At 40.8% G+C, this 27,123-nt stretch overlaps 1 protein-coding gene across 2 annotated transcripts in view; it reads right to left on the minus strand.

Moving 5' to 3' along the window:
* Positions 1-1,733: 1,733 nt before the first annotated feature.
* Positions 1,734-27,123, minus strand: part of UST (uronyl 2-sulfotransferase) — a 157,340-nt gene continuing 131,950 nt past the window's right edge. The window contains exons 8-9 of one of the 2 annotated variants that reach the window (XM_027887367.1): positions 7,765-8,044; positions 1,734-1,797 (exon numbers count right to left, since the gene is read on the minus strand). In XM_027887367.1, coding sequence (XP_027743168.1) covers positions 1,734-1,797; positions 7,765-8,044 — 344 coding nt within the window. Of the gene's footprint in view, positions 1,798-4,411; positions 8,045-27,123 lie in introns of those variants that run through there. The other variant, XM_027887369.1, reaches the window with a different exon arrangement.

Below are 27,123 nucleotides of genomic sequence, written 5' to 3' on the forward strand. Positions count from 1 at the left end.
AAATTTGCTGAACGTTTTCCAAATTCCACTGAGGTTTATCACAAAGAGCCCCATGCACAGACACAAGTGGCGTGACTGACAAGGGTTGGATTGTGGAGTCACTAGAAAGCTCAGTTTCCAGCCAGTGCTGATGGGCCAAATCATGTTCTTTTGGTGCAAAACCTGCTGGAAAGCTACAATTATGCGGACACTCTGGGGAGTTTTCACAGCAAAGTTTCTAACAAGAAACCCCATTGTGAGGAGCTGGGTTTTCATGCTTTAAGGAGCAGCACTGTCCTCTTTCAGCATTGTCCTGCTTCATTCTTGTGAGAAACAGCTGAGAACTAGGCTGCTGTGGGGCAGGCAGGAGCCTGCTGCCCTCCCTCCCCTGTTCCCCTGACACCTCCCTTGGATCTCTGCAGCCTCTTTGGAAGAGAGGCGCTGCTGGGCTTTCCTTGCCAGCTTACCGTCCCAAGAAGTGCAGGAAGAAAGGTTTTTTCCCACAGCAAGTGCTGACAGGACTAGCACAAACTTGTCCAAGGGAGATTTGGCAGAAATGCCCACCAGCCAGCTACAATTGAGGAACTGGCTCCATTTCCCTCACCCCATTCAGACACCAGCCTCCAGGGCTGCTGCTGACGCCGAGTGTCTCTTCTCATATCAGAGGACTGACACTACGGAGACTTCTTTGCACCCTGATGGGCTCACCTGCCAGTGCATTTCAGCCTCCCGGCCCAAAGCCAGAGGGGACGGATTTGGCATTGCTAAGCCTCAGTTATTTCAACGGAGACAGGCCAGGACTCGCCCTAATACTCAGAGCAGAAACTAGATCTGGAGCAGGAACGAAGCTGACACCTGCAAGGTGGGCTCAAAATCAAGAGCCTTCTACCGGTATCGAAGTTTAGAACAAGGTTCAACAGACACTTGGACAGAAGATTATATCCACATTTGCTCAATCTTCCTTAAGATGCTCCCCAGAAGACACGGGCAAAAGTTTTAACGATTTGTACTGTCCAGGTAAGGAAAGGACAGGGAGAAGATGAGAGGAAAGCACCATATCTCCCAGCTGAGAGGCATATGCCCCTACCTGATAGCTGAAGAAGCTATCAGAAGTTTGGGTTTGTGGGTAGGTACAACAGACAAAACTAACTACTCAGTGAGCATGTACTGTCTTTTCACTCGGTGTTGGTTGCTGAACAGTAAGGCATCGCATCATGTTCTGGGTTTTTAAGCACTGTGGAAAACGAAAGGAAAACACAACTTAGACTACATATGTCAAAACAGGTCTGATGACTTTTCAGGTAGGCTACAAGCACCATATATTGCAGAAGAAAATGTGATCGTATTCTTGTAAATGGCTCAGTTTACAAGATGTGACTTCAGACACCCTTCTATCTGCTTATCTGCTCTTACTACTACAGGAACACCTTTCCCAAACATAAAGCCACCTTACAGCCATACCATTTCTGCAGGTGCTCATTATGCAGCTGAACAGATAAAACTTGGAACTAATCTTTATCCCCAAATGACATAAATAGTCTGCTGAAGGGCTAAAAAGTTATTCATATTTAGGCAGTTAACTGAAAGTTTTTTAGAGTTTTAAGGAAACAATTCCATGTAACTAAAATTTTCCATTGTACTTGTTTTGCCTTCTAAAATCTAGGACAAATTTTAGAACAGAAAAGAAAGTCCAAGGATTAAGACACTTGACTAAATTATCACTGTTGCTTTTTCACAACCTTCCTGTGTGACACTTACCCATTTGATGTATCCATTCCTGATGTATGAAATGGGGATAAGAGTACTTCTTTACCTCCACTGTGGATCAAAAGGATAAAGACAACAATAATTTTCAAAGATGCTCAGACAATATGGTTAGTGAAGAAATACCCTCCACAGACTGACCTTGGGAAATACAGAAAATACAGTCTATGGTTTGTTAAAAAAAACCAAAAAAAGTAATGGAGAAAGTGAAAATCGAAAAGGCTCACTGTTCTTCTGTGAAGTGCAACTGCCTCATTGCCACTTCTAGCACATTTATCGGGCAAGATCTTGAGAATCTTGGGGAATGAGAGACTAACCACTACAGCTGATTTCCTCTCCCTGAGCTTCCCACTACACAAACTAGATAGGAGGCTCCTAGAAGAGAAATCCCCGTGTGCTGTGGCAAGCTATACCCTGGACTTTCGCTCTTGTGTCTGCCACAAACTGTAACCACCTCTGTTTCTTTCCTGCACCTAAACTGGAGACAATCATGAGATCAACACTGGGATACGCAATCGACTTTTGCTACCTGACATTGCTCCCATGATCCCTGAGGCTACCCAAAGTCTCCTGTAGTAAACTGGAAAACTGCAGGAATACTTTCCCTTGTGGTACAGTATCTAAATATTACTCTGCTCGTTAGCAGCACCACCGTGCCAAGGATTCGTTTCACTCTGGTTGTTACTTGTCACCTGGAGAGAGTTTTGCTGAAGGATCAAATCTGTGTCTTGGATAAGCTCCTGCGCATCAGATACAGGAGTAGGCTGCGTGCTTATACTCTATCAGGTTCCTGAGGCAGAGTGGCAATTTGAAAGAATGCCACAAAAAGTAAAAAAAACCCCAAACAGTAACAAATCACAAATCTGAAGCAGCATTTGGTTTTGAAGCATGGCCTCAAGTTTTCCAGACAAGCCAAAGCCACAGAGTGAGCAACCTGTGCAACACTTCTGCTGGGTGTTCTATATTATGTCGTGTTTAGACCAGTAATATTAACCCTGAACAGCATCGTCTCCACTCCATGTATTCCTGCTAATCTCTACTTTTCACAGCACCAATTGCCTGTGGTGTAGTAGCTGAATTTTTAGCTTATTTTCCCCATCATTGTATCCAGAGAAGGAACAAAAGGATGACAAAAGTCTGCATAAAGCACACTCCTACCATGCCTGCCTGACAGCAGTGTTATTAACTTACCCTTTCACAGCCATGATGGGTAAATACAAAACCAACTCACATTCACCTTTACATACTCATAAAGGAAGTTCACATATTTATTTTCAAAATCCACATTAAAATAAACCACTGGTCAAATCTCACCATCTTTTGGTGTCTGAAAGGCCAAGTATGTATTTGCAGAAAACCCTCTCCCTTCCCCATCCTATTGCCCCCGTAACAACCTTCCACCCCAGCTCCAGACTCTTCCAAGATGACAGACGTCGGTGCTGTGACACAATCGTTATGATGTGGTGGTGCTCCCATTACACACCCCTATTTTCTAAAGCTTACAACTGAGATTTGAAGTTCACTGCATGCTGCAGCTTGGCATGCAATGCCACTTCTTGGCAAACCAAAGAAAACATATGACCACATTTCAGCTGTGAGACATCGGCAATTGATTTACGCTGGTTGCAATTAAACTTTCAACCTTCAAACTAAGATCCCTCTCATCCACTTCAAATACTGTGCAGGAAATTTTTTTCACCCCCAAATGGCATTTCTCATAGATCTGCCTTCCAGCACCCTTCCCACTATACCTGTGGGCACTTAAGCAGAGCCTAACTTTGCAAAGAATCCTGTGGGGATCCTGCAAAAGCAGTTCTGGTGATTCCAACACCACTAGACAGGCACTTCCAAGGCTTGGTAACATTCTCGTTTTTCCCATAGTATCTGTGTATGAAGATCTGTATTTAGCAATGCTCAGTTCTTTACTCTGCTCTTGGCTCATGCAAACAGATTGATCAATAGCGTTTTATAGGTTTGCAGAACTCTTTGCAATAAAGGCCAATTCCTTAAAAATAAAACAGAAGGAATGCTGTAGTATTGTATTATAGTATTCTAGCTCTAAAAAATGTTGCCGTGTTGTTTTGGGCTGATGGTCTAACGTCACAGATATTCCCTTTCTTAAAATGGAGGGAAAGATCAGAGCACCATTACCTTTAACCGGAAATTATAGACCTTTATTTTTCAAGAGGATGTAGAGTTTTACTCTTTGGCAGACAATGTTTTTTTCATTTGATAAGAGGACCAAGTTTGGCATGCAGTGTGGCTTCCTCTGTTAGTCAAAAAACATACCTTTACATTACATTTTCTTATATCAGATATTGAAAGGAGGAAGAATTCTATGGCTGGAATCCACAGATCTGTTCTCCAACATTTAAAATTTGTGGGTTTGTGTGTGTCTTTATAATACAACGTACCATTCCATACTGTAACATTCAATCAAATTCATCAAAGGTCCAATGATAAAGAATTGCAAAGAAACTGAAATGCTTCAAATACACCATCAGGTTCACGTACCTTTAGTTCTGCCGAGCTACTTCTCTACATATAAGTAGAGAACATTTCAGATACTTGGACTTAGCCTTGTATCACCAACACAATTTATGTGGAAGACAAGTAAATTAAACAGAAACAAAAAAAAATGGCACCATTTGTCACTGTCACTTGAAACTTAAGACTAAAATTTATTTTTTCCAGATTGCTGCATTTTAACAATGGTTGATTCTCTCTTTATTGTGAAAGTACTGATGCTTCACTTACATTATAACATCACTCTGACTACTGGAGCTTTTATGCCTGGCCATCAGATACCACATCTAGTAAAAAGCAGTGTATAGGGACTAAGTTGTCTCTCCCCAGGATAAAACTTCTTTCTACTTAGCAGCCACAGACCACAGACAAGGTACGTCAGGGTACTGACTGTGCATCCCAGTTAAGTAAAACAATTCTGACTTCACTCTCACACCTCCAGATAGTTTGAGAAATGGAATAAACCCGGAGCAACCAGCCCCAGTCTCACTGCTAAAGTATGACTTCAGCGTGCTTTGTGATACACTGTGCCATCTCCAACACTGTTCTGCTGGGTGCAACTCCAATGTCTTACCCTCAGCTGCTGTACCCAGGCAGGAAAACTAGTGCAAGCAAATGGACTATGGTGCCAGGAAGAAATGTGCAAGTTTTATTTTTAAACATTGCTGGACTGAAAAATAGAGAGTGATATGGCTTACTGGTATTTCAGGAGATAGTAGTAAATAAGTTAAAGAAGATTTCATCCCAAAACGTATGTTGCTTTCATTTATAGCTAAGCTAATGTACACATATATTTTCTTATTTTTATAGGTGTCGAGTACCCACCTTTTTCCCCCCACAAAGGTCTACAAGTACATGCATGGCACTTCCTACAAAACTGTCACAGGCTAAAGGCTTGCAAACAATGATTTTTTTTTTTTTTGACTAAGAAATATTCACCAGATCAAAATATAATCATTTAAATCAACTTCTTCCTGAGCAACTTAGAATTTGGAATGTGCTGAAAAGTTTCAATAAATAAGTCAAAGATTAACTAGCTTAAAATGTACCTGTTAAGGGTTACATAAAATATATTTAATGACAGAGAAATAGGCCATAGGACCAGAAATGCTAAGTGCCAGATAAACTTAAGAAGTACCATTCAAGGAGAGGCCGGGTTGATTGTTACGAAAAAGAAAACATTAAAACCTAGCGAGTAAATCATTAAACAGGTTTTGTATTGAGAATATAAGTAGTGATGGTTGAAAATACCATTAAATAAACAGATAAAACCAGACTTTACTGTAAGCGGCAGTGAACTTGCAGGAAGGGTGAATGTGTTAAGTAACTATATTCTGTTAAAACACTGGCAAACAAAGGATTCAAACAGAAGTTCAGAAACATGAGAATACTAGTTTTCTTTCCAAAATATAACAACTCCACAGTGTGTACACTAATCATTACTCTTTCAATGTAATTTCATAGAAACCACTTAAAATATACAATGCAGCAGATTCATATTTTAGCTAATATGTTAGTTATTATCTGTGCCATTTTCAGCTGTCTTTACATGCTCCCCCACAGTAGTGCATTGCTACCACCAACCTGGGATGTTAACTGTGAGAAGAGAATCTTCTTCCTAATATTTTCTGTAAGTTAGCATCTTGTCTTAACACAATTACACTTCTTTATTTTCATTCCCTGTGTGTAGATAAAGACTGACTTGTGAAAAACATGAGCCGTAACATTTATTGGCTGTCAGCAGGCTCATGGAAGAGGAAACCCTTGGAAAGCACATTTGAGCTTATCCCTAGCTTATATGCTTCATCTATCACAAAATAACTTTTGCCTATTATTGCAAACTGAAGTATGACCTTGCACATGGCAGCTGCAGAATCAGAAGCAAAAATTGCTCTGTAGATGTTTGAGAAACGATGTGAGATAGACAGAGGTGGATTGTCCTCATCCTGGCAAGCAGCTGCATCTCTTCATCTCTGCTTCTTTCCTGTGCTCTAGGGACAGGATTTTATTGCTATTATCCTCTATTAGTCCAGCGTCCTCTGGCAACAACGGTGCACAAGAGGCCAAGGCCTCATCAAGACCCCCAAACTCTCCCCTATTCTGCTATGGAGCCAAAGAGCTCTGCCCAGGGCTGCCTTCAGGTCTGTCACTTCTGCACCACCAGTCCTGGCAGGTTGCCGAACAGCTGGAAAGCACGCACGTCACAGAGAACCTCACCCTGGGGACACCCACCTTAAAGACAACGTATTGGAGCTATTTCTCTTTCCCCTTCCAGCTTCCACTGATTCCCTTTCTAGTGTTGGTAGATAATACTTGTAGTGATTAACAAGGGCAACTTTCACAGTGACTCTCTTAACAACCTATCATTGAATCAGCTTTGGTTTCACAGAGTGTATAATCTTCTTTCCTTTGTTTTATGATTCTGAAATATTTCAACTAGAGAAGCTATGTATGTTCATATTGTTAATTTTCCTTCTAGCCACGCTAAAAGCAGGAGTTTGGTGTTTGCACTGGTGGGGCAGCTGCGTTCAGCTTCAGAGGTGAACAACTAAATTCTGCAATCGCAGAAACACAGGTCATGCTTAATAAGAGTTACAGATCACCTAAGTTTTTTAATGACTTTATATCTTTGGATTTGTGACTCATAAGAAGAAGAAAAAATATCTACAAATACCATTCCTGAACATAAAAATCATACTCTGCACCTTGTCCTTTAGAGTCTAATAGAAGCACACTTAACTGCTGAAATAAAACTCTACCACTTAGGTTACTCTGCCTGGCACTTTTAATTTGTTGTTGCCATTCACTGGCCTGGTAGCTTTTCCCACTCTAAGAACTAGAAGGGTTTACCAAAAATATCTGGTTCCTGTAACTTACCTTACACCCATAAGTATTGACTTGCCAAAATAGCAGCCTCGTTCCTCCTGCACAGGGTAATTTAAGAAGCCATTACGAAGCCCCTTTCTGAGCCTGTTATCCTTGGATGTGCACAGACACCCAGCAGTGGCTCTGATCATACCACTGGGATACCAGTGTGCTTTGGACAGAAAGAGGCACTCCTCCAAATAGCCCAAATGCCTGTAGTTCACAATGCTGGTAGTTAATGCCACAGTGTTATGCCATGGAGGCTTGTTTCTGGACAAAGAGAGAGACAAGAATCCACGAAATTTATTTTCAAGACTGCCTAATCTATTCTTTTATATTTCTCAGCTTCCCAAAGGACTATGGTGTATTCCAAAAGTTATTTTGTGATAGATGGTAGGTACTTCCCTCTTGAACTATGCTATAGCAAGGATGCTATAGATATGAATCAAACCTGCAAAACCAAGTATCTCCCAATGGCTCCAGCATGTGGGAATGATCTCTTCTGTTCCATTTCAAATCTGCTGCGCATCAACTCAGTCCCTTAAGGAGTTACTTTTAATAATAATTAAAAAATCTTAAGAAATTTGCAGGGGTGACCAGTAGAGAAAGGGTAGCTCTTCCATCCATCACCTTTTATAGATATCCTCTAGCCACTTTTCATCATCTTCTTCCTCGTCGTCTATCGGCTCCTCTGTTTCCAGGGGAGAAGGAATGAAGAACTCAGGTCTGGGACGTGGTTTCCTGATATGAGACTTCAGTCCAAACTTGCGCTTTAGCAGGTGGAACTGTTCTTTGACATAGTAATAAAACTCGTATTCATATCTCATGCGTTGGTAGAGGATCTGTATTGCTTCTGGAGAGGGGACGGTCTTTTTCACGGTCACAGTCAGATTGCCAAGTTTCCTATGTTCTGTAAAGATAGAACAAAAAGCAACATGGTGGGTGCTGATTAATGAGACCAGACCTAAATTTTTTTACTAAAAGAGTAAGGCATGGCCCTACTGCACTAGTGATACAAATGAGCTCCAGCTGTCTCCTTAATAATGAATTTATTTTTATCAAGACGTAAGAAAATATAGATGTTTTAAGTCAGATTTGCATGTTTAAATATGGCTAGTTCATACATGGCATTTGGCACTGTTTGCAGTCACCAAAGACCTTAATCATCAAATGGTTATCTGAAAACACAAATTAGGTCATTTGAATTATGAGCATAAACATGTAGAGAAACACACAATCTTGCCTAGCTTTGGAAATTTGATGCATGCCAAGTATATCAAGCACACCACTGAGCTGAACTAATCAATTATTTCCTATGTGACATAAGGTGACCTGTCTCTCTAAACAGATATTTATGGACCTGAATCCATCTCAGGCTAGCACCGAAGCACTGCTGGGATCACCACATGACACCTCAAGACTGATTGTGCCTATGAAATTTCTGATCCTGTTACACCTGTTTAATTAAACTAGACTCATCTTTCTACCATGCCCTGGGACAGGAAGAAGATTTCACTATTTTTTTCATCACCTGACAACTTTTGCTTTGTAAACTGAAATACAACACCCTTAATTGTTCATAAAGAAATTGAGCTACTAACAAAAGTAGTGAATTGCCTCTTTGCCTCCTCTCTCAATAGATTAATCTACCATTATACACAAATGTATTTAAATAAGAAGTAAAGCAAACTCTCAAGGAAATAATTTTGCTGTTTTCTAAAAGATGGCAACAGGCTGCCAGAGAACCCTAAGTATTTCTTTTTCTCCAAGACAGAGATGTAACTGAAAGTCAACTGTGAAGGACAGAGAAAGCTGGGAGTACTGACCTGTAGTATCACTATATCCCCTCTATCAACTGCAACTTTCTTTCAGAAAAATGGAAATGATTGTTACAAAAATGAAATACTAACTTATATAATTAGGTTTCCTGAAAGCTCAGTGCTCCACTCCAGGAAGCCTCATATGTTACTCTAAGAGAATGTGATGTCCGTGGAAATGACTAATAGCTTCAGAATACACCTGGGTCCAGTTATGGCAAGATGAAAAGGCTTGCATGGAAGTAAGGAGAGGCCAGTTAGACATTAGTAAAAAACCTTTTTTGTGGCAAGGATAGATAGCAGTGCAGTAGCACATACATGCTACAAAAGCTGGATCTCTGGAGGATTTTAAGAGCAGCTAAATTGGTTCTCTCCTGAAGAAAGCCACTTGACTAGGGGACGCATTAAGGCCATTTTCTATGACTCTAAACCCAAGAGATTAATTTTAATCTTGTTGGTCCTGATTTCACTTCCCTGCTCTTTGCTACAACAGCAAGGTCTTCAGGAGAACTGGGGGGGGGAGGGAGGGGAGAGGGGGCCTTTGGTGTGTGGTTTTTTTTGTTTGGTTGTTTTTTTGTTCTTTTTTTTTTGTTTGGATTGGTTGGGGTATTGTTTGTTTGTTTTTAGGATAATGTCTTGGCTTCTACTGCTCATTCTTTCCTTAGTATTTATATTTGTGATGCCACAAATGCCACACAGAAATCCACATGTTCTACACCACTACATAGATAAATTGTTGCAGTGAAGAAGAGTTGGATTTCAAAATGGAAACCAAATTCTTACTGTAACAGCAGTTCTGCAAGTTGCAAGTATTCAAAAGGGTCAGGCCATGAAGGATGGCAAAGAAAAAGTTTACAAGGAGTAAGCATACAACAAAGAACATTTCATGTTTCCAACTGGGTTCCAGTGGCAGCAACCACTTTCACTTTCAGAGGGAGTACCTGAATCAAAATGTGATTTTACCATAGGCAGAGTTTTGCTCACACGAGCAGAACAAACTGAGGTCTTCTCAAGTACCTGCCAGCAAAGCTTAACATGTGTTTAACAGCTCTACAGAGAAACAGGTTTCCATAACTGGTTACACATAAAGCTAAGGGGTGCACTGATGGTTCCTAGAAGGAAAAGTGAGTTGTTCTTGGGATGCCACAAGCAATATGATTATTCAAGGGAAATAACGAAGAATAACTTCTAAAGGAAGAGAGGAATTTTAAGCAAAGGCAAACTCTTTCATTCCAAGAGGTAATACAAGATGAGTAGGTCCATCTAGTAAACAGCAATGATCTTTAGACAAGAAGTTCGTACAAGATTTTAAATCTTGAAAAGTATAACAGATGGGCAGAGCACAGCAGTGTGCAAATGAATTGTTTTCTCTAAATTTTAAAAGATTAATATTCATATAGTTTATGGTATCCACACCTATAAACAAATTTGATTTTCAGTCAATGGATACACATTTTCCTCCTTCAGAGTAAAGAAATTAGAGAAATACAACTGAGAACATTTTAATAATACTAAATAAGACAAGTGCCATTGGGCTGGACATTCTCTTATTCATTGGACTTCATTGCATCACACACATCTGGGGCAGAAAAAAATGTTATATCTGAAATAGCTATTCTCCCTCTCAGTTTTGCTTACCAACTGTAGAAGAATAATTTGAAACGTAGGAAGAATATGATACAAAGACAGAATATGTTGACTAGCTTACCCAGTGCAACAGCGTTCTAAATTACAAAAAAATTATTTAAAGCATTAACTCTATTCTGCATTTGTAGGACGAATGGTTTTCATTAGTTGATAACAATTAAAACATGTGGCTCTGTAATTAAATGGAACTTTCACACCAAACTGTTTAGTTCTTTACACTGAAGTCTGTCTCTACATATATAATGAAGTAATTAAACAGCTTAGTAGACAGAATTCTTTGTTCTTAAATTACAGTGATGTATGATGAAATACGCTCTATGTAACCTGACTGTTTATCAATTTAGTTTTATTTCAATAGGAGTACAATGATTAAAATTTATAAAAACAGAATTAAAACCACATAAGCAATCTTTAACATGAGGTTTAGATAACAAAAAGCATAGGGGAAAGATCATGAAATGCTTGCATTTGAAACAGACATTAACATAGAAAGCACTACCTGTAGTTACTGAATAGTGTGAAATATTTTGGTGAAAATATTTGTGTTTACCAAGAGCTTATTCTCTTCTACACAACCTTAACCCATGACCAGAACAGACTAACAAAAGTCTAATATTTTTAAATTCTCAGTCAAGTTGTTCAAGTTGCCTTCAGGTTGCCATAGATGGGTATGAGATGACCACGCTCCAGGAAGGCCCCTGTACTCAGTCTGCCCTCGGGCGAGAAGGAAACTACTTCCTTATGATTACTGAGCACTTCAAGACATTCCTTTCTGGTGCTTAGCTCCTGCCAGCTTTGCAGTCTGGTTTTCTTTACAAACTCAGCAGCAAATACACACTACTAAATATTGCATTTATTAAGCTTAAGCCTTTATACTGCTTGCCAACTTCATTTTTATTTTACATAAGTTATTTCTGTTACAGAATACTCCATTTGGAAAAAGCTCTTTACTTATACAGTCCCTCCAGGACTCTGTGTGGGAAAAGCCACTTTCACAGCTCCAGCTCCCTTTGGTGGCTGCTTCTCCCAGCAGAGAGAGGCACTTGTGCTCAGCCCAGGAGCGCTGCCAACCACGACAAGGTGAAAGGACTGTTTTCTTGGGGGGAGGGTAGGGGGCAGTCAGTGGGGGCAGGACCAGCCAAAGGCAATGTACTGGTGGTGTGCCAGGCAGGGAGCAGCCCAGTGCTGCAAGCCAGAACAATACACTCCTCCTCTGAATTTGCTGTTACAGTGGCATAAGAGGTTCCTGGATGTGCGCAATTCTTCTCTGCTCCATGGGCACACCTATGGCTACAGAAGTATCCATATAAGTGACAGAAACACCCATACTCTGGCAGGCTGCAGGAGCAATGTAAATTTTCTGGCTCCTGTTCTTTTGCCCTGCAGCATCATCATCTGTAACTGTAGTGCATGAAGAGCTGTGAGGTGCGGGTTGTTGGATGGCTCCAGCTGGGACTGTGCCCGGCTGCAGGCTCAGCCTTTTGATAAAGCAAGTGAACTCCGCTTTTTTTTTTTTTTTTTTTTTTTTTTTTTTTTTTTTTTTTTTTTTTTTTTTTTTTTTTTGCACTTGAGTTTTATTTAGACTGGTTTCTAATCTTAAATATCTTGAAAGGCCCTGTAGTACAAATATGAATGAAACCACAGAACTGCCCCTTGAAACCAGTAAGCATGCCTCCTCATCACAGAAGAAAAATGGAAAATTAGGTAGATCTGGCTTAAAGTCAAAATAACAATCTGCATATGCTACATAAACCCAGCTCTCCCACTAAAGGATCCCCATTTTATGACCTTTGAGGCAGCTAAGCAGATGGAGGGCAACAAACTACACCATTTATTTCTTAGGGTTATTTTTTTAAAATTGTGTTTGCTTAGGCATTCTTTTAAATTACTAAAAGGAATGCACTATCCAGTAATGCAATCTCCCAGTGCAGCCTGCTCATACTTCGAATTAAGACTAAATTTGTACGCTGATAGGGATAAAGAAAACCAAATTTTTTTTGGTAACCAAGTCATGAACACTTACTATTATTTTCCACACACTCTTTTTTTTTTTTTTTAAGTAAGAAATTGATATTACTCACTGCAGCAACCCAATCCATAGGGAAAAATGGGGTTTATACTTTGCGGCTCAAAAAACCTTGAATTGCCATATTTAGACAAAATAAACCTAAAGGCACTCCCTACTTCAGAAGAGGATTTCAGCATGACGTGCTCTCTAGCATCCTGCTGTTTTGGTGGGTGCGATGCAGAGGCTGCTCCTCACTGCTGCTCCTGGATGAAGCCTCAGGGAGCCCAGCACCCTTGGGGATCCACTGCAGGGAGGTGAGCCAGGCTGCAGGCAGTGTAGGATGGCTGCAGGCCAGCAGAACTGTGGGCTTGCCCGGCTAGTGCTCGCGGAGGAAAAACTCCATGCCGAGCTCTGCTGCTCTTATGGCTGTGTGAACATGATGGCTGTCACAGATAGAGCAAACTCATTTCCTGGAACTACACAGGGAGGCCCTGCATTTCAATGGTGTGCAGCTGAGCTACAGCACATACCTACTTCTCCACAGTTTTAAATGGCAGTAAATGTATGTCACTGCGGTTAGATGTGACGTATGCATCAGCGAGGACCTCTGCTTGATATGCCTGCCAAACTGGGCCAGCACTGCTGGGGTCTGATGGCTATGCTTGAAATGATCCACCCTCAGAATATCGAACTGCAGCTCAGTATAAAAATTTTCAAACTTGAAATGTTTAGCCTGGCTCTTGAAGGGCATCTGGGAAAGGACAGTTTGGGGAGAATGGATGAAACACTGATGTGTTGGGCTTGCATGTTGTCTTTCCAAAGGCCACAGGGCTGCTGCTGCTCAGGAGTCTTGGGCCTGGGGCTGGACCCTGGTTGCAGGTTGGAAGAGGGATGGTACGCTGTAGCTGCACTGCATGATGGAGAACCTTGCATAGGCTCACAATGGCTGAAGGAAAGATGCAATGGTGGAGAAAACCCAACACAGTCACTGACCAGGCAGAAGTGTATTAAAAATCAAAGCTGATGGAAAAGTTAAGTAGTAATTTGTCCCACAGCATCTACTAACTTTATCTGAAATACTATGAACCCCTATTATAATCCTCTTTACTGCTAGCTTACTCTATTCTGCAATTCCCATCAACAAAATACAGTGTAATTTTTAATAACATGTAGGTAATGATTAGACACTCGTGCATACTGAGGACAGTTATACCAGGCTCACTAGCAATGCTTGCTTTGTTTTACCACTTCATCCTGAATTACTCTGCTGCTTTGCTGACGTGGGACAACTCCTGACTCTAGGGGATTAGGAGAACTCTAGAACACTGGCACACAGCAATTTCCTATCTCCTCAAGGTCAGATATGGATCTCTCTGAAAGGACAGCTCTCCAGAGGTCAAGGAAATACACAGACTTTCAGAGATCTGCAATCCTAGGCAAAGGGAATGTCCTATTCATTAGCAATCAGGGATTTTGGAAGTAAATACACCAGACTGTAATTAGCACGGACACCGTAAAATTATGTCTATCAATGTCAGAGACTGAACTAGGTAAGACAGATGCAGCAAGTTCTTTCTTACCACTACAATGAATAAAGAAAGCAGAGGGAAGAATAATCTCACTGTTAACCTAATATAATTTAATTATTTATATTAACATAGACAATATTCAGGAAGCTCTGACGTTGATAACCTGGCAAAGAAAAACGGGGTCATGCCAAAACAGAGATTAGCCAGAAAGAGCTCACAGAGATAATCTGAAAGACACGTAATCAAACAACTACTAATGCTCAAGGATGTAAACATCAAGAAGGCATGGCATAAAATCAGCACAAGGAAGAAACATATAGAAGAAAGAAAGAAAAAGGCTAGTGATAAATGATAAATGTAAGAAGTAACATGGCCTTAAATAACAAAGGCCTTAAATAACAAAAGAAATATCTTTCTACAGTATGGAAGTAATATATATTTGGAATATATTGCAGTGATGTGGTTGTCAACTGAACAATGCAACAGTGATATGCACTGCTCTGACATTACTTAAGCTATTAAAAGGTATTATCTCTATTATGAAACACTTGCCTTACAACACACTCAGCAATGCAAATATGGAACTTTCTCCATGCTTTGTAAATGGCTACCACTCTCTGAGTTCTCCTCTCCAGCCAGTAAGTATTTATAATGAAATTTCTAACTCTCCTCCTGGAAACTTCATGGTGTTATGCCTTTGCTCCTACAAGTAACAGCATGGATTTCCAGCTGCATGGGACACTTCAGCCGACCCTCCTGTACCACACATTGCCTCTGCTCCTGCCTCCAGCCTGGAAATGTGCTGTATCTCACACAAGATCAGATAACAAGTCTCAGTGGGATCTTCTAAGAGACTCCTTTATTTGGTGCATTTTAATGTTGCATTCCCAGTTCAGGTAGGTTACCACAGAAGGAAAAGAAAAGCTGAAAAATAACCCACATTGGTAGAGTGAACAGGCAGATTCTTATGAGAATGTGGTCAGGTACTTTTATAGCCATTAAGCAACTTCTAAGTTGAACTAGACAGAGCTGGAGGTGCCAAAACCAAAGTCATCTGCAGAGGAAATGCCAGGATTGTCTAGTTTGAGTTGCCAAAAGAACTGCTATGGTTGCAGTTCATACACAATTTCTAATGTATCTTTAATAGCTGTTTAAGTGTTATTGAATGAATCCAGTCAAATCTGGATCTGACAAAACCACAGTTTAAAAATAGGTTTTTACAGATTGCTTGTGAACAGTGTTGCATAGCAGGTTATGCAGATAATAGCATTATTACTGTTTTGCAGAGAGGAGAGAGTTGCAGCGACCGAGACAAATTTCAGCAGTGCTTACGAGCAACGAAAGCTTCGCCACAGATATGACGTGCATAAAATCTGCAGAGATACAGCCCAGGACTTGAGAATCTAGAGTAGGCATATTGCCTTTGTGCTTCAAGTCACGGTAGGCTGCTATGTATGATTTTTGTTCACGAAAAGGAAGCGATGGAAGAGACGTGCTGTGAAAGCTAAGATGTCCAAGAGGGATGGAGAGAGGTAGAGGTATCTTTATTTCCATATATAGTATTGGTGAGTGAAACACTGGCATATAGCATCCAGTTTTGTAACCACATCCTAAATCAGACAGAGTATGAAAACAGCCTCAGAATGAATAGTGGGGTTGAAAGGGACACTTTGGAGAAAAATGATAAATTCGTTCTGGTCAGCTTACCAAAAAAAGGAGATTGAGAGGTGACTTGTTTACAGTATCTGCATATTTTCATGGTGAGAAAACTATGGGTACTGAAGGGTTGGAAGCAGAAACCAGACAAATGTGGACTGGAAGTAAGGCACAGCTTTTTTAAAGTGGTGAAGGTGATTATCTCTAGAACAAAACAAAAATAGTTGATTTGCTATCACTTGATAATTTTGCATCAATGCTGGACAACTTAATGAAGCCCAGATACTGGTCTTTACATAGAAAAGAGACTGTGTGGCCTGTAGCACACGAGAAGCCAAGTTGAAAGACCCGATGATCCACTTAAGTCTTTCACAGATGGAAGTTGCAACTGTATTGCTCATTTCAGCTTCCAAGTCAGGAGCACCACATGCAAAAGCCTTTTTGTCACTGCCTTTGAGATACCTTAGACACCAATTTCACTTTTGGAAGACGTTTGAACACCTGATTTGCTACTGTTTCCTGTTGCTGACTGCTTAAATCTAGTGGTCACCACACTGTAGTGTCAGGACTTGCAGGAATGGGAAGTAACCCTACATTTTTAAAAGAAGTTGTTTGAGAACGTGGCCTTAAAAATTATTAATTCTAAGTGTGGCCTCTTCCTGTCTTCCTAGAGCATACATATGACTGCTTATTTCTTTATATAAAAATAAGTACTGAAATGAAAAATGAAAGCAAAAATACTAACTAGGGCTAAAGTAATGGCCAATAATAAAATTTATGCACTGCCAAGGTAAAACCACAACTGATAGGATATACAGAACTGGGAAGATGCATGTTACTGTACAAAAGCTGATATTAAAATGAAGAAAAAAAAGGTGCTATCAGTTATTTTCTCCCTTGAGAGAAAGATGCCAGTGCCAAGATTTTCTCCCAACTATGTCTGCACACAGACAACTGGAAGCCCCAGAATGGTTTTATTTCTTATTATTTCAAGTTACAGGCAGTCAAGAGAAAATTGTCTCTTTTGCCCTTAGGTTCTTTTGTGTATAATGAGCGACTGAAGGCAGCCAGGGGCTAAGGCACTGCTGAAAAAGGAAGAATGCTACCAGAGCAGAAACAACACACTGTTCCTTTCAAGTTCACCCCCTCCTGGCCCACAGCCTGACTGCCTTGGCCAGCTGCCAGTAGATCGGGACAAAGGCTTCCTCCTCTGGCCAAAACTGAGGAAAAGGGTCCGTTGTTTAACACAGGCAGACTTGTTTCAGCAAGAGAAAAAAAATAAAAAGAAGGAGAATTATATTAACTGGAAGTCCTGGGAGAGGAGAGTAATCTCATAGTGTGGCGAATGCAATTCTCACCCCGTGCTTTTCCTGGAAAGGGAACGTCTTGATTCTCTACTGTTCAGGCTAGAAGGCAAAGTATAATGTCTCAACAGCACTAAGCCCTAAGGCTGCCAGGGTCTTCTCCTCCACTGAGGTACTATGAACCAGAAACAAGAATGCACCTCTCCTCCTTCCAGGAAGCTCCAGGCAACTGACTCTGCTCTCCATGCCTGCACTAATGAGCTCATGTGAAAGTGAGCATCCTCACTCGCAAAAAGACAGAAATTTCTATGTACCTCCCAGGATCTGACAGAAAGGTAAGCCAAACATATAGTTATCTCAGGACTTCACAGTGACTAAGGCTCCTGATGGATTTCCACAAGGTCATTAAATACAAGTCAAGCTGAATTCACTCTTGGCTTTTCACTGCCTCTGTAACAGAGCCTGCAGCTTTGGTCTGCATTGAGGAACCTGTGACACCTGGGATTCATTACAATTTGAGAGGTTGTGCCTCTCCTGGATATCTCTGAGGCAGATGCTATTGCAGAGGTTACAGAGATACAGTGGCTCTTCACACCAGCATCACAGGACATTTTTTAGGTGCTTTGAAGCTGTCCAAACACCATCAAGATTTACACATGCATGTGTATATTCCAAGCAATACATTTTCCTCCTGAAGGAGGGGATAAATAGCATTTCTGTCATACTTATAAGATTATGATCTTTGAAGACGAAGGCCTCCCTGTGTACCCCACACATCTGTACCAGCTGGGAACAAAGAAAGTTACCCCCATAGTACCTCTCACTTGTCTTCAGTGACTGACATGATCAGCTCCAGCACACCCTGACCATTCTTGCTTGTGCGTCTGCAGCAAGAACAAACCACAGAGGAACCAGAGCTTGCTCAATGATCTTTTAAAATTAAATCCCATTTAATATCACTGTGCTGACAGGGAAGAGTTACATGGGTGCATGGTTCTGCCATCTATCACCTTGTTTACAGGAAGTATATTCTCAGTAGCCTTAACCATTTTTTTTATGGACTTGGCTGAGTGAGTGTGAAAGCACACATGAATCATAATGAGAGACTTAGAGAGTATGAAAAGCCACTGCTCCTGCACTCAATCCTGCAAAATGTTCTATGTCTGCAGTGCTTCAATTAGTAATTTCATGCCAGTGTTAGAGAGACTGGTCAGTATCAAAGTTTTCAGGACAGCCTGCACGTTAGTTTAATGACAATACTAGACCTGACATAAGGACTAGTGCGCTTGAAGATTATACTGCACAAAACTTTCCCTTGTGATTAACAAAACAAGAAATAAAATGACCTGCTATCTCTTCCCATTTCAGTATTTATGGGCACATGTAAACATTAACACCTCTGAATGAGGCTAAAATGAGACAGAAACCAGGAAGGATGTGACAACAATTAGAAAAAGCTCTTGAAGATAAATCAGTTTTGGGAGGGAACAAGGTTACCAGAAGGAACACTAAACCTGCAATAAACTAGACTTTTGTTGAAGAACATTGCAGTTTTCCACATTGCGATCTTCAGGAGTGGTGGAATAAAGGTGCTGAGTATTACCCACAAGACATGCAATGCCAGAAGTTATATCAAGATAAAGAGGGAAAAGCTGTTGAGATGGGTTGACCCTAGTCAGCAGTCAAGCACCCATGCAGCCTCTTGCTCCCTTCCCCTGCCCCACAATGGGAGGAAAGAGAGAACAGGAAGAACAAAAGGAAGAAAACTTGTGGGTAGAGATAAGGACAGTTTAAAGGTGGGGGTTGGCTGGGTAAGTGATGCAAGTGACATCTCTCACCACATCCTCCAGCCAGTGTCTGAGCAATGGCCACCGTGGGAGCCAAAGACCCCACTCTTCTTCCACCACCTCTGCTTCTACTGATTGCTGATCATGACGTTGTGTGGTATGAGCTGTGTCCCCTCCCAACCTCTTGCCCATCCCCAGCCTACTGACTGAGGAACAGAGTGAAAAGCAGAGAAGGCATCAATGCTGTGTGAGCTCTATAAAGTTATCTGATAATGTAACACTGAAAATACCATTAAGAGCCAAAAGCACATTTCAGTGCCCAGTTTCAGCAGCTATTCCTCAAAACAGTGAACATGATTCTGAATCCATGAAATCCTATTCAATTTTCTAAGCTTACTAGAAGAATAACTTTTTTAATCAAAACATAATATTTTAATGACGTTCTGTGGAAAACATGATGAGAAAGTTATTCGAGAAAATGGTACACTCAGGGTTTCCATAATAAAAAAAGGCAATAGAAAAATAAATAATCAAGCCAGCTTTATAAAGACCTGTCCAAAAATTTCAAAAATACCATTGGGAGGCTTGGTGTACATTTATGTAGAAGGGACACTGATCATGTTGGATATGTGTATGCCCTAGCGCATGACCCAGGCTCAGCACTCAGTGGGTGACAATGCACACAACCAGCTTTTGCTTTACACTCATAGAATCATTAAGGTTAGAAAAGACTTCCAAGATCACTGAGTCTGACCTTTGACTGAACAACCCCATGTCAACTAAACCATAGCACTCAGTGTCACGTCCAGTCTTTTCTTGAACATTTCCAGGGATGGTGCCCTGGGAAGTTCGTTCCAATGCTTAAGCACCCTTTCAGTGAAGAAATTCTTCCTGATGTCCCGCCTGAACCTCCCCTAGCACAGCTTGAGGCCATTTCCTCTTGTCCTGTTGCTAGCTGCCTGGGAAACGAGGCTGACCCCTAACTCTTACAACCTCCTTTCACGTAATTGTAGAGAGCAATAATGCCTGAGCCTCCTTTTCTCCACACTAAACAAGCCCATCTCCCTCAGCTGCACCTCATAGGACTTACCCTCTAGACTCTTCACCAGCTCCATTGCCCTTCTCTGCACACGTTCCAGCACTTCAATGTCTTTCCTATAGTGAGGGACCCAAAACTGAACACAGGATTTGAGGCATTACTCACCAGTGCAGAGTACAGGGAGGGGACAATCACTTCCCTAGTCCTGTTGGCCACACTATTTCCACACACAGGCCACACACACAGAGGTCAGGATGCCACTGTTTTTCTTGGCCACCTGGGCCACTGCTGTCTCATGTTCAGCCACTGTTGAACAGCACCCCCAGGTCCTTTCCTAGTGGACCACTTTTCAGACAAAAAAATCTATCAGGGAGGTTATCCACTGCAACCAACTATGCAGCTTCAGGAGCATGGAGCACTGAGAGAGGAATGGGCCACCTGGTCTAGCCAGCCAGATCAGACAAATCAACCCTGGCAATCAATGTGGTGACAGATGTCACAGCCAGATTACCCTCACATCTAGTCTTAGTGCTGTGTATACGGGTCGCAGAACCCAATTCAGTGTCTAGATGAAGGCCAAGTTCTCCTGCAAACCCACAGGTATTGGGAATATGAAATCGTGACTCTCAGCTCTTTAAAAACACATTCCTCACAGGCTACTCTAGTATGTCCTGTGACTATGGTCATCAGATTCTAAATAAACACAGTAACCTGGGCACATCAATATCAGCTGAAACTTCATCCATCTGCTTGCCACAGTGGCTGACAGCATTTCTGGCACATTCCCAGAGCATTTAATTTTATTAAGTACACTTACTGAAGAAACAAAAATCACTAAACTGAGCAAACTATAGAGCCCTCATAAATATAATTACTTTTTTTTCCCCCCCATTTTGTTTGAATAACAGCAGGAAATGAAGAACTGCATGGCTAAAGGAAGTGAAGGAACTATTTATGTAGCATGGGAAAAATTAAACTGAGATTCAACACTTTAAAGTGGGTGACATCTGTTTATCAAAATACTTTTGTTGTATCTCTTTTGCTTTTTTTTTCTTTTCCTGGTAAGACTCAGAAACGGAGATGCAGTGCTAGATTTGTCCTTTGATTTTAGCGGCAATTTGTGCAAGTTCTGCCATTATTGCAAAATCAAAATATTGGTCCGGTATTGCCAATTTCTAATAAAATATACCAATGTATTGTGTGCCATTTTTTCACTAAATTACTCACACATGAGTGTATAGTATGAAAAGATGTGTGGGACTGGGAGTTTTTCCCTTTCTGCACATGAGATACAAAGTGGCTATGCACTAACTTTTTATTTCTGTTAAAATAAAACCTGTTGAACAAGTGGGATGTACACCAAGTTGTGGTCTGGAAGGATGAAAGAAACAGCCTATGAATTGAACAGCTGAATTTAGCAGGAACTCAAACCATTGATTTCTACAAGTAGCTTGCAAAAACATGCACCAAGGATAATAATTTTCAACGATTCAAAGCAGAACCTTTGGCTAAGTGGTAACTCTGCCCTTAAAATAGGCTAAATAAGACATTCTCCAACTACACAAAGTACCAGGACCTGCCAGAGACCCCATACTGTATTCCATCAGCAGCAGAAGGCAGTGCCAAGTAAATTCTGAAATTTAACATACAGGCAAATATGATTTGAATACAGTTTCACTGCTCTTCTGTCAGTAAAAGTGGGAACTAAGGTCATCGATGTTGCTCCTGGAGTCACAGCAGAAAAAATTTTGGGGGTGCTAAAAAAACCCCCAAATGAACCCCACAAGAACACCCCAAACAATTCCACCAAAAGCTTAACTCAAATAGCACTCAGTGATGCACAGATCTATCTATTGGATAGACAAGGAAAGCATTAAGAAGGCATGATATAAACTTTGTTTTTATATGTATACTTTATCCTTGCTCCTACAAGCACTACTGCATGTCAACTTCTTGCCAACATCCATCTCCACCCTACTGTGTACCAGTATACAGCATGAGTGAGGAATATCCCCGCTGCTGAACTCCAGACAACCACCCATGGCACCAAGCAACCCCCTTGGGTTGCTTGAGATAAACAGCCATTTACTTCTCTTCACTGATCATGCAGAGAGTTCCGTTTCCCCAGTACCTAACTTAAGCACTAACATTAAATAATGTCAATACCCAGTGAAGTAAACCAGGTTTGTCAGTTGTCTGAAGACCTTCAAAGATCAGTCGCAGCTGCTGTGAAATTGGCAGAGCACTTGCAGGAACAGTGGAGAGCAGAAGAAAATTTAAAAAATAAAAATAGAACTTCAATACCCAGAAAATATTTGGTGGTATTTAGGCTAAAACAGAGGTTTTTTTGTGAATATTTTCATTCAATGTTCTGAAAAAAATTTGCTTTGGCTATGCTCTCGTTCCTGTCTTATCCAATTTCCACTAGCTTTTTGAAGATGCATATTATATATCAGTCACCCATTAATTCCACAGTCTCATTTTATGTAACAGAAAAAGTATATGTTCTTGCCCCAGCAGTAAACCTTCAAACTTGCCAACATCCTGAAAGCCCCAAGAGCACATCTCTGCAAAGCACTGGGGGCTCTGGCCAGACTGCACACTTGTACTCCCTGCAAGGCAGGCATGCACCAACTACTCCACTGGAGTAATGTCCATGTGCTCCCTGTCCTTGTCTTCCCTCACTCCCTGTCCCTGTCTTCCCTAGTGAGAAACAAGTGAGAAACAAGCAAAACCTAAAAGAACCTACCCGTTCTGTCCCTTTTCTTGCTAGATCCAGCAGTGCTCTTTATCCACCTCCCTTTCCCCCTTCCACTCCACAAAAAGCAAGAAATCAAGTAATGTAGCTGTTAGTGTGGAAATTAATTGAAGCAGTCAAGGAGCAGGAGGAGCAGAGACAGCACAAGCCCACAGTCTTTGTTCTAATCCCTACTTTTGCATACACCAAAGATGTAATACTCATAATGACTTACCAGGTACGTGTGTACCCCAGGTACAATAATTCATCACACAGCAACTCAACTTCATAACCCTTCAAAATTCAGTTGAAAGAAATACTATGGAAGAAGAGAGATCACTACAATTACCTAATTTAAGGTTTTCATTATAGAAAAAGTATTAGATAGAATCATATTGCAAAAGGCACAAGAATAGGCTATATTGTTTTATCACTAATCTGTCAAAACACAAGAAATTAGGTTTCTTCCTATGGTGGATGCACAGAGGTGATTAATTCCATAGCTACAGGGAAGCCAGATCAGAAAAAAAAGTCACAGGGAATGCAAACTAATTGTGAGGTCTCTCTTCAATTCTCAAGTATTTCAGGGCCAGAGAACAGAGCAGGAATGCTTGCATGGGCAGACAACAGATGCTCCTCCAGACTTTCAGCAAACAGCAGAGCAGGGAGGGATGGGTGAATGCTGCTATTTGTTTGCTGTTTTTACCCCTGGATAGCTTTTCTATTTCTCACGAGTCTCCAATTATTACATTTTTCTCTCTTCAATACCCTAATTTCCTTTGAGTATGCACTCATCATCAACTTGCATTCCCTAGAAATCCTCCCACTAGCTATCTGGAAATAAATTCACGCTAGAGGGCATAACACTCCTCTAACTTTAAAACCACAAGTCATCTTCAGAAACCAAATTGCACAGAGGTGCATAAAGAATTCCTTGCAAGACCTATTTTGGAGACAAGTGAATTCAGCCAACTTGCAAACATCAGAAGTAATTTCAATTCAGCAAGCATGATTGGCATTCTCAAAACCTTGGCCCAAACCACACACCTCTTTGCACGTGCACTTCTTCTAAAAATATTTTTTCTTGGTCTTTTTTTGTGCTCACATTTTGCCCTCAGCCAATATGATAAAAATGTTTTCTGTGTGAGCCCTGGAGAACTGAGCAGACCAAACACTAATTCTCATATGGAATTTATTTAGAGGGGGAGTAAAATCCCTTAAGTTGAGTAGTTATGTTATTTTGAACTGGTTTTATATTTTATGCGTACATAGTGGAGCTGGAATTTCAGGGCTGGCTTTTGTTTGCATTCATCATGAAACATTTGTTATATGAGCTGCTGCTACTGCTACCAAAACAGCTGCTGCTCACTGCTAGAAAACCAGAAGCCAACTCAACAGTTTCTTTCTTTCCCTGGTAAGTCTAGCTGGCAAATGAGGCCTGGTGTGTCTACAGAAAATTACCTTTCTTTGGCTTCGCTGTCATCCTTGCCATCTTTTGCCTACCCCAAACACAAACTTGAAAGAGCATGGACAAATCAGAACAAGAGCAGATATGTTCTGATGCTCCTTAATCACCTACCATTAAATGCAAATCAGAACTACAGCTGTGTGAACTCCCTGCATTGCAGCTAGGGCAGCACCTCAAATGTGAACGTCTTTCCTTCAGCCAGGATTTAGCCTTTCTGTCCTGCATCACCATTTTCCACCATCTGGAAAAACTGAACCATGACTTGATCTAGCTTTGTATAAAAATTTCTTCTGTAGGAGACTACTTTACTGTGCAGAAAAAAATACCCAGCCAGCTGACAATCTGTGAACTTTCCTACCAACCTGCACACAGATCAGGACCCAGAGCATCTGCAGACTGCAGTCTTGAGTGCCAAGGGCAGACCTTTTCAATTCCACATAAGCTGAATTTTAATGCTTTGCTTTGTTACGATTACTAAACCACTTCAGTGTTGTTCTTGTTGCTTCCTGGTAATATCATACCGACGGTGACCTCTATCACCTCAGCCTCATCTTTTTAACGCAACTTTTATCCCAGGCTGAAGTACAGTCCCTGCAAGACTTCCCTGCTTATTTAAAGTAGGCAGATACTACTGAAAAATTAATGCCTACGTCTTTCACCAATTTTATCCTGCAGGAGAACATTCTCTCCCCTATCCTGACAACTTGTTTTCTTAAGGAGCTTTTGGATAGAGATCTTGTAGAAAATCACACCATTATCATCTCATACCCCTATCCTTGCTGAGTCCTCCAAGGAAGTAGCTGATTTGTGATGCTCTACAAATGCCATACTGAGTTTTCCCAACTCTCTATTAGTCCCATTCTTTATTATCATTCCTACCACTACATAAATTTGATTCTTGCACCTGTTGCTATCCAGGTGACCACTGCAGCCCTTTAAAAGCTTGGAAGTCATCTTAACTACCTCCTGTTCTTCCAAAACAGCTGCTGATTGAATGAGAGAACACACCATAGAGTTGGTAATTTCAGTTTCAAAGAGATCCCTGGTGAATACCAGCTCTGACAGCAGCACTCATGACACTGCCACGGAGTAAAAGATAGCTGAGGATGAAAATATGCCACAGTGTAACAATGAATCTGTTACCTGTATTATAGATGGCATCTGGAAGTAATTGAGAAGTTATTCAAGTGGAGTCCAAACAGTACAACTCAAAAGCTGAGATTTATAAAGTGCAGTAACAATTGTGCAAATGTTGGAGATAGAAAAAGCAGCCCAGCCGGAAAGAAGATACAAATAAAAGAACACAATGAGAATGCAGTTTGGAAAACAGGAAGGAGACAGGGAAGATGAGCCTAGACAGAAGCGGAGATGAGGACACTCTTTCATACTACATTTGAAAATTTGTGATTCTACTCCAAGAACAAAGAAAAAGAATAAAAAAGGAATTTTCACAGCTATATTTAGTAAAACCCTCTTCTCTTGCTATAGCTTCTTGGAGACCAAGTTTTCAAGAGGGACAGATCAAAAAGGCTGTGAATTTGCAACCAGGAAGTAGGGAACACAGCTCCAAGAAAAACTATTGGAAGAGCAAGGGGTCAGCTCTCCAGCATCATAAATTGCCTCCAGGGCAGGTAAAGCAAAGAGACTCAGAGGACGGGGCACAGTCATGGTGTTAAGGTATGCTCAAGTGAGCAGATTATCCTGTCAGGAATGACATCTAGGAGACACACCAAAAGGACTCCTAAGTAGCAGCTGGAAGCTACACTGCTAATACATTTACTTCATTTTAATTCTTACAACTTTGTAATCAAGGGACAACCCTAGAACTTTGATGAAATTGCTTCTACTAATTCTTTCCCTCCTTTTCTAACAATAGTAACAGTGTTCTTAAGATGACTTAGAACACAACATGCTGTGTCCTCTGGGAGTAACTCGTTCCTTTACAAGTCCTTTGGGATGTCTATTCCCCGAGAGTGCTTCCCTGTCACTTCTCCCAGCTACCCACCATCTCACTCTCCCTGACTCTTGTGGGCCACCTAGCCCTGATGTGACTGAAAAAACCCTTTTGGTGTTAGCTTTAATGCTTTTAGCAAGTTGCATGCTAGAAAATGCCTTGCTATAATTTCACACCTAACTTGTCAGAATTTATGCTCTTTCCTGTTTTCCTCATTTTAATTATTCCAAGATTTTAATTATTATGGCAGCTAATTTGTATCACTGTAAAAACTTGATTTTAAATTGTAATGTGTATGTGAAAACCCAAGTAATTCCTTAGGAAAGGCTGCTTGCCTCTACTGTACATGTCAGAGTATTTTTACAATTAAATTTCTTTTCTGTAGTTAAGTATTTTTCAAAACATTTCTGAGCTGTCAAAGATATTGGCTCACAGTATTTGCACTGTTCTTGCAAGATGCCTTGGAGTTAAGGATAATCAATTTAACCTGTAGCCCATTCTGTCATTGATACAATGATTTAGTCTGAGGGAAAAGTACAACAGCCTTATTTGAAGACTGAAAATACGATTGTACTCCTAAAAGCAAAGTGAATAGTCAACTCTGTGATCTGTTCCACATTGTCCCTGTTTCTTTAATGCTGCATACTCTCAGTTTTCAGTTAAAGATGTTTCTCTCCAAATAGTGATCCTGAAAACATACTGTGGGACACAAAAATTGAGCTAAATTCTCAGTTGTTTTGATCCTATTATTAATAATAAAGTATTTCATATTCCAGCTTCAGCCACTGTGTGCAACTTTTTTGTTTCCATGCAGGTGAAATGAAGACCTGTTCAAATATACTGCAGCTCGGAACAGAAGCAGGCCTATTAATTGGGATTTAATAGCTATCTGCCTCTTCCTATATGCCTTCTGTTGCCTGGATAGAAGTCAAAGTTGGCAAAGAAGTGATCTGCATAAACTGTTACTGCTATAATTTTTGTTTAAATGCTATTTTTAAAGCAAAAGCAGTAGCAGAGGTTTAGCTGAAATGATTAAAATAGCA

This window comes from Empidonax traillii, unplaced genomic scaffold (genome assembly GCF_003031625.1).
Source record: "Empidonax traillii isolate 1590-97213 ecotype Southwest subspecies unplaced genomic scaffold, ASM303162v1 scaffold207:size1520225, whole genome shotgun sequence".
NCBI classification, from domain to species: domain Eukaryota; kingdom Metazoa; phylum Chordata; class Aves; order Passeriformes; family Tyrannidae; genus Empidonax; species Empidonax traillii.